General features: G+C 38.2%; 1 protein-coding gene across 1 annotated transcript; it reads left to right on the top strand.

Annotated features, from left to right (window-relative positions):
* The first annotated feature begins 938 nt into the window (after positions 1-938).
* LOC121295787 (fibroblast growth factor 16-like) lies at positions 939-6926 on the top strand. The gene is made up of 3 exons (XM_041220836.1): positions 939-1398; positions 3355-3458; positions 6315-6926. The coding sequence occupies exons 1-3, from the start codon at positions 1128-1130 to the stop codon at positions 6558-6560; spliced, it is 621 nt and encodes a 206-aa protein (XP_041076770.1). The 5' UTR covers positions 939-1127; the 3' UTR covers positions 6561-6926.
* The last annotated feature ends 704 nt before the right edge of the window (positions 6927-7630 follow it).

Below are 7630 nucleotides of genomic sequence, written 5' to 3'. Positions count from 1 at the left end.
CGGCGCCGCCTACTGGCCACCACTAAATAACTTCCTTAAACATCAAACATTTCTCCCACGATCACAATGACAAAATATTACGAAGTGCCTTTAAAAACGGAAACAACTGCATTAATGATACCATTCTGTTCATTTATATTCAGTGTTTCTGTATTGGCCTTTTTGTTTATTCGCTTCGGTTTTTTTTTTCTTTTTTAATCCAACAGCTGGATTTCAATCCACAGTAACACCACCGAGGGAAACATTAAAGGAAACACCTGTTTCCAACGAGAAAGGGGGTGGGGGCAGTTTTTATTAAACTTCAAACTCAACAAGCATCCCGTGGCTCGTAATAAATTGTAACCCTAATACTAATAGTGACTGGTCGGTTCTGTTGGCATTCATCATGCAACCCAAGCGAGTACAAACTGGCCTCCGGCCCGGATTAACATGGACTCTTGTGTCAGTAACATCAGGTAAACAAAACGAAGCGAGAGGCTGTGCATGCAGTAGACTCCAGTTCCTACTATAACAAGACTCAAGCAAATGCTTGGGAGTTTTCACTATTTATTTTCTTGACTTTTACATTGCCGACGCGGTTACTCCGCTTGTTAGTTGCAGAAATCACCTATTCCTTAATATTGCAGTCCGGAGGCAATGCACCAGCAACCTTGCAAGCACATGGCAAAGTGATTTCATCAGCAGCGAACAAATACCTGCCAAAAGGCGACATGCTCCACTGCTTCAGTGCTATCTGTAGCTTTCCTCTGCTTTGTAATAATAATAAAAACAATAATACAAGAGGGAGTATACTTACATTTTCAGCAAGCAAAGGATGGATGCCAGCCAGGCGTGGCTTATTTAAATCCCCAATATGTCAATGCAAGGGGAGTACGTATATAAACGGCAGGATCCATCTGATAGCCATACACTTTCAGTTATGAATAGCAACGAAAGAAGGCTAATGAAAAGGGATTCTTACAAAGTATTCAATCAAAACGAAGTCTGTGTTATTGTGCTCCAGAGAAGACTCGTGAACTTGTATTTTCTTTCATTTTTATTTATTTATTACTACTTTGTTTTGTTTGTTTACGCTTCAAAGCAAGCGTGATTCCTCTTCAAACGAAGTTTTAAACTTCACCTTTGCGATGGCTGAGGTAGGGGGCTTTCTCGGGGCGCTCGATTTGGATTTACACGGATTTTCTGCTTTTGGGAATATTCCTCTGTCCGACTCTCCCGGTGTTTTGAATGAGAGGCTGGGGCAGATTGAGGGGAAGTTGCAGAGGGGGTCTCCCACGGATTTCGCCCACCTGAAAGGCATTTTGAGGCGAAGGCAGCTGTACTGTAGAACGGGTTTTCACCTCGAGATTTTCCCCAATGCTACAGTGCACGGAACCCGACAGGACCACAGCAGATTTGGTAAGAACCTGTGGCAGCTGTTTTTTTTGTTTGTTTGTTTAAACTAATCTCGCAATTACTGTCTTAATTAGTCAGATAACAGATGTTCGGGGTCTTTAGTCACTGATGTACAGACACCTAGAAAACCTGCAGGATTGGGACTCTCCAGGACCAGGTTTGGAGACCGCTGCTTTAATGGGTTTCTGAAAACATGCATTACTGCACTGGTGTTGGTTCTCTCTTTCTGTGCAGAAACCAAGTTGATAAAACATTGCATACTTTTAAAGTTATTAGTATGATTCTGCACACTTCAAATTAAAGAATCTGGACATGCATCTGTTTATTTCAAACTTGCAAGATCCCCCCCCCCCCCCCCCCCCCCCCCCCCCCCCCCCCCAAAAAAAAAAAATAAAACTGAAAAAAAACTCTTTCATTTAAATTGTATGTCACTGCTATATCAAAATTGTTAGTTATTTTAAACATCTGGTTAATTTTGTTTCCATATTAACAGTAATGTATTTTTAAATTTCTGTTCCTGAGGGTGCCCAGTTTAAAAACTGTCCTATATACACTTCTATGAGTTTTTTTTCCCTGAGCCTACTGTATTTTTTTCTTATTCATATTTCCGGGATGTAACAGGTGTCTTTTCTCTGTTGCAAACACGCGACCAAAGAGCTGTCTGTTTATTTTTTTTATGTTGCTCACAGAGCTACCGCGACCACCGCGACCACATGCCCTGTTAATTAATATAAACCATCCCGCCAGCAGTTATAATTAGCATTATAAACAAATGTGTTCATGCCTCAAAAATGTGTGCGTTTTCAAAGTCTGCTCTGCTAAGTTTTTCTGCAGGTGCGAAAAACAAAACAAAAACAACAAAAAAAAAAACCTGTAAATAAAACCATGATCGTCGTGGAATTCAGTTAGAGGGTAGGCTACAATTTTCTTATAAACCGGTTTGATCACTTGGCGAAAGGAAGAGGCAGAAATGTTTTGTAGTGTTAAACAAAATAAGTGGCAGTATAGTTAGAAACCATTTGTTAAAGAAACGATCAGAATTATAATGAACGCACATGTTTGTTTGTTTTTTTTTTTTTTTTCGTTTTTTTTAATATAAATGTTGCAAAATGGCCCAAATGTTAATTTATCGGTATTTTAATTGTAGGCTACTGGAAAAAAAATAACGAAAAAAATAACGGAAGCCCTAAAGAAGCCCAAAACGACTCGGCGCCGTTTCGAAAAATGTTATATATATTCTAAACTCGCTGCTTATGGATTGGGTAAGGTCAATGTGACATTAATACATATCGATAGTTCGTACGGGATGGTACCGCCGTTCTGCTGCAGTAATTAATCCATAGCGTAGCAAACATATATGATAAATAGTAGCCATCTAGCAGCTATATTGTATGTTGTTACAAAGTAGTTCTCAAAGGAAACGGCAATTTTGCTTCAACCTAAAAATATCCAGATATTGTATGAATTGTATTAAAATCAATATAAATTGAGTAATCAATACAAATACAAAATTATACTGACCTGACAACGTGTGGCGCTTTTTACTGTACAGTGAAATCAGTTCGTAGTAGCACTAAACGTATGTATTTACAATTTTCTTTCTTTCTTTATTTTATATTCATTAATATTTTTTTTTGTACATAACTTACCTTTACTGTGCTCTATTGCAAAAGTAGTATCCTGTAAGGGCCAACTTAAAAAAAAAAAAAACAACACACATACACACATAAACATATATAATGTGTGGTAAATGAAAAATACTGCATTATGAAAGACACTACAAGCATATTTAATTACCCAGTGTTTAAATCCACACTAACAAGGCGTTTTGTTTCTGCAGATTTTATTTATTTTTTAATATGTAAACTGGTCTATTCATGCTACACATTTGAAGAGCTGTTCATTATTTGTGCAGTGCGAGCTGCCCCAAGCTGATTGTAAATCTATTGTATTTTCAAGGAATTCTGGAGTTTATTAGCCTGGCTGTGGGCCTGGTCAGTATCCGAGGGGTTGATGCAGGACTTTACCTGGGCATGAATGAGAGGGGAGAGCTCTATGGGTCGGTAAGTTTGAAACTTATTACCTGAACCGTATTTGAAACGCTTCACAGCACAGGTTGTGTACACAGGTGGAGACAGTTAGTTTTATGACACAATTTATATTTCCCGTAAGGTATCTGAATGAATTGCTTAATTAACAAAAGAATAGTGGGTGCAGAACCTGGAGCTGTCACTAAAAAAGTGTGGTCTCTAATTGGTTTTTCTAGAGTGTGAAATTAGTGTTTGCATGTCAGGCACTTTGGCAGACAGCCACGGTCCTTGGTGCCACATTTTGGTATTATAATTACTTGGCTAAAGGATATGGGGGAGCCCAGTGCAGCAAGATCATGTAAAACAAAAGGAGGCCAAACATCATTTATTCATACAGCGTATTTGAAATGATCAGAACACAAGCAGAAAGTAGTACAAACCGTGTTAGCATGACATCAGCACTGGTCCCCCTTTTTATCTTGTGATTAAGGTCTTTGTTTATACTTCAATTAAATATTTGGTTCTTCCTGGTACTGAATCACTTCCTGTGTGCTAGGTCACCTTTTAAACATGGAAGCAGCAGCAGCTTTACTTCTACCCAAGTTGTCTTTGACATCTGCATTTTACAAGTTGAATACAAATTACAAACAGTGACTATATTGCCAGTGCTAATGAGAGGTTATAAAATTGGTTTTAAAACATTGGTCAACACTCCTTTATTAAAGACAGCTCTATTATAATCTTCCATGAAACTTCTAAATAACAGGATTATAAATGTTTAGGGACCCAGTATTAAGACCCACAGCTGTTTTCAGTTATTAAAATAGCCCCTAGTTTCCATTGAGTTTTTAACCTTCCCATGGTATCACTGTGTGCTAATGGAGCACCTGCCATCACCACAGTATTAGTCTGTAAGATCTGCTGTATTGGCCCCAATGACAGAAACAGGCTTGCAACAGGGTGATGCAGCTTTACTAATAACAGAATACACATGAGGGAGGCAGAACACGAGTCAGACATGTACTGCAATATGAGGAAGGGATGGAAAGATCAGTACCCTACCTCTGCTCTTCTTATTGTTTTTCCATATTAACCATTCCTCTGCTATTCTTATTGTTATCCATATTAACCCTTCCTCTGTAATATGCCCAAGATTAGTTGACAGACCCCAACAACTAGCTACACCGTAACCATTTTTGTGCATCTTAATGATTGTTCGCAGTGCTGAGCTTTGTGCCCTATATTTGTAAGTGCCATATGAAATGAACTTTAAAAAAAAAAAAAGAGGCACTATCTCTACATAATATTTTCTATATATTATTAACACACTGCAGTTGTTATATAACCCCTTCACTCCGCACATGGTCTACAGACACCCATGAGCATCTTTAACATGGGTAGCATACAAATAAAAATAAATTAATGTGAGAAAGAGAGAGAGAGAGAGAGAGATGGTGTTGGGAGGCTGTTGTGAACTGTCCCCCATACAGATTAGCTGTATCATGGCACACATAGGAAGGAAAGATTAGCATGGTGACTGATTTCATTTGAATTGAAAGCAGTCCAGAATTACCTTGTGATGAATTTTGTTCCAGAAAAAGGTGTTCGATTGGCAGTGCTGGAGACTTTTTCAAAGGGTACAGGCAGTATCAATGTGAGCCACCTTTTCTCATAGGGGTTTAGGAAGCAGTGCCTCAAACCTGTCTGGACTGGCGGGACCACCCTTCGAGGGTGAGGGAGCAGTTCATTCTCCATGCCTCAAGTCTGTCCTGTACTGGAGAGACCACCCTTTGAGGGTGAGGGAGTAGTTCATTCTCCATGCCTCAAGTCTGTCCTGTACTGGAGAGACCACCCATTTTCTTTCTGCCTCGTGTTTATGCATCATGTTTATCTTGTGTAAGGTCCAAACCCAAGTATCAAAGAAAGCATATACTGTGCAAAAAGAAAGGTATTTTATTAAGATGTAAAGCTAGTCTCTCAGCAGCAACACATTAAGATGAACAACATAATACAGTAGAAAATACAAAACATTAGAAGAATATCTACCTCATAACATGTACCTCTTTGTAGCATCAGATAAACTTATATAGTAGCGTGAACATGGTCTCAGTAGCGCAACAGTTTATTAATGTTCTGCATCTGTGAGGCAGCAACATGCACACTGGCTACAAAGAGACTTCCTCACAGGCGTTCCCAGTACAGTCACATTTCACATGCTTTGCACACACTATGAACAAGTGAACTGTATGTTAACATGTCTTGTTTGCTCGCAACTCATAATAGCAATGCAGATTATACTATTCCAGAACTGATCTGCTCATAAATGAAATGCACAGGAGACAGTAATTTGGTAATAGCAATAGTATTTCAGCGTGTGGTTCACACTGAGTGAATACCCTTGATTCTTTGATTCCCAGAGTCCAGCGGTTCAGTGCACACTTGGGAGTCAAATGACTAATCAAGACTATTAATGAGGCTTTGAATCTTTAACCATTTTTAACTTCTCAACCTTGACATCCATTGTTGTGTTATACATATTCATATCTAATGTAGAGTTATCACTCAATATGGCCATTAATACCACTGGGGAGGGGGGGGGTGGGCAATTCCGATATTGCATAATACTAAAAGCTTTCTCTTACCAAATACAGCCCTGATCTTTTCCACATGAGCTATGAAAGCAACAAGAAGCGCATGGGCTTTGCAAGATGTGACATGCGATCTGCCTGAAAGATTGGTTGACCACCTGGTCGTTATGTTGGAGCTGCAGGTGCTGCCTAACTCTTCCTCCCAGGCTAGCACACAAGCTGTCCTTTCACTGCAACTAATAACAATAACTAATAACTAATTTCAAGCCGCTAATAACTGTGGCCCCGTTTTGTCTTGCAGAAGAAGCTAACAGCTGAATGCGTGTTCCGGGAGCAGTTTGAAGAGAACTGGTACAACACCTACGCTTCCACTCTGTTTAAGCATTCTGACACAGGGAAATACTACTACGTGGCCTTGAATAAAGACGGATCAGCAAGAGAAGGATACCGGACTAAGAAACATCAAAAATTTACCCATTTTTTACCAAGGCCTGTGGACCCTGATAAAATCCCAGTGGCATATCGAGACCTGTTCCACTACAGGTGACATGTTCCATGCCCACTGGTATATATAGGGGTGTTTCACGCTGTAACTCAAGAATTCCCAGTACTAGATGTTAGAAGACAAGCACTTAAATTCACCACTACCGTTTTATATTTAATAGGTTATGTAGATCTGTTTTGGAGCTCCACTGAAATTCTTATAAAGGAAAAGTCTAAACTGTTATCCACACTGAGAACTTCCAGTATTGATATCGCACGTGGACAAAATGCTGCTGCAAATAAGCTTAAAGCTATAATATATTTAAAGAAAAAAAAAAAAAAAGAATGTTTAATAAATTGTTTAAATTGGATAATGAATCAAGGAAGACGCGTGATGGTCCAGCTCTAGGGAACATTATTAAAAAGGTGGTGTACATATGGATGGAACTATTTATAAAATTTACATTTTATTTATTTTATATATATGTTATATATAAAAGTATATTTATTTATTGCAAAAAATTTATTTTGTAACAAACTATAGATTCTAATGAAATGATAAGATCTTAAAGAAAAACAAACAGATGAATAATGAGACAATAAAATTGTCCTGTAATATCAGATACTCGGGTGTTTTTACTTGGTGTTTTTACGTTTATGCTGAACAGGGTTTGCATTCACACTCAATTGGGTGGTCAAATAAGATTTGCTTACCTCTCGTAGCAAAATCTCACAAGTCAAAGTAATAAGGCCACATCAGTTTAAGCTGAACAAAAAAAATGTGTGTGTGTGTGTGTGTGTGTGTGTGTGTGTGTATATATATATATATATATATATATATATATATATATATATATATATACATACATACACACACTCAATCACACACATATATAAAATATTAGAAATCACCTGCCACACAACTGTCAATCGGGTGACTGGTCATTCAACATGACAGCAAGTCTGGAAGATGTTTAAATTGTTCTGATTCATTAATTAATGATTACTGCCTTCAATTTCTGTGCAGAAATTGGGGAGTCAGCTTTTTTCAGAGTGTAATTCAGGGAGCATTTATATATTATACAAAAGCATATCTCACACACCAAGTGATAACAGACCTACAGTTATTTTGGG

Source organism: Polyodon spathula, chromosome 20, assembly GCF_017654505.1.
Source record: "Polyodon spathula isolate WHYD16114869_AA chromosome 20, ASM1765450v1, whole genome shotgun sequence".
In the NCBI taxonomy this organism is placed as follows: domain Eukaryota; kingdom Metazoa; phylum Chordata; class Actinopteri; order Acipenseriformes; family Polyodontidae; genus Polyodon; species Polyodon spathula.
This window is presented reverse-complemented; position numbering and strand designations above follow the sequence as displayed.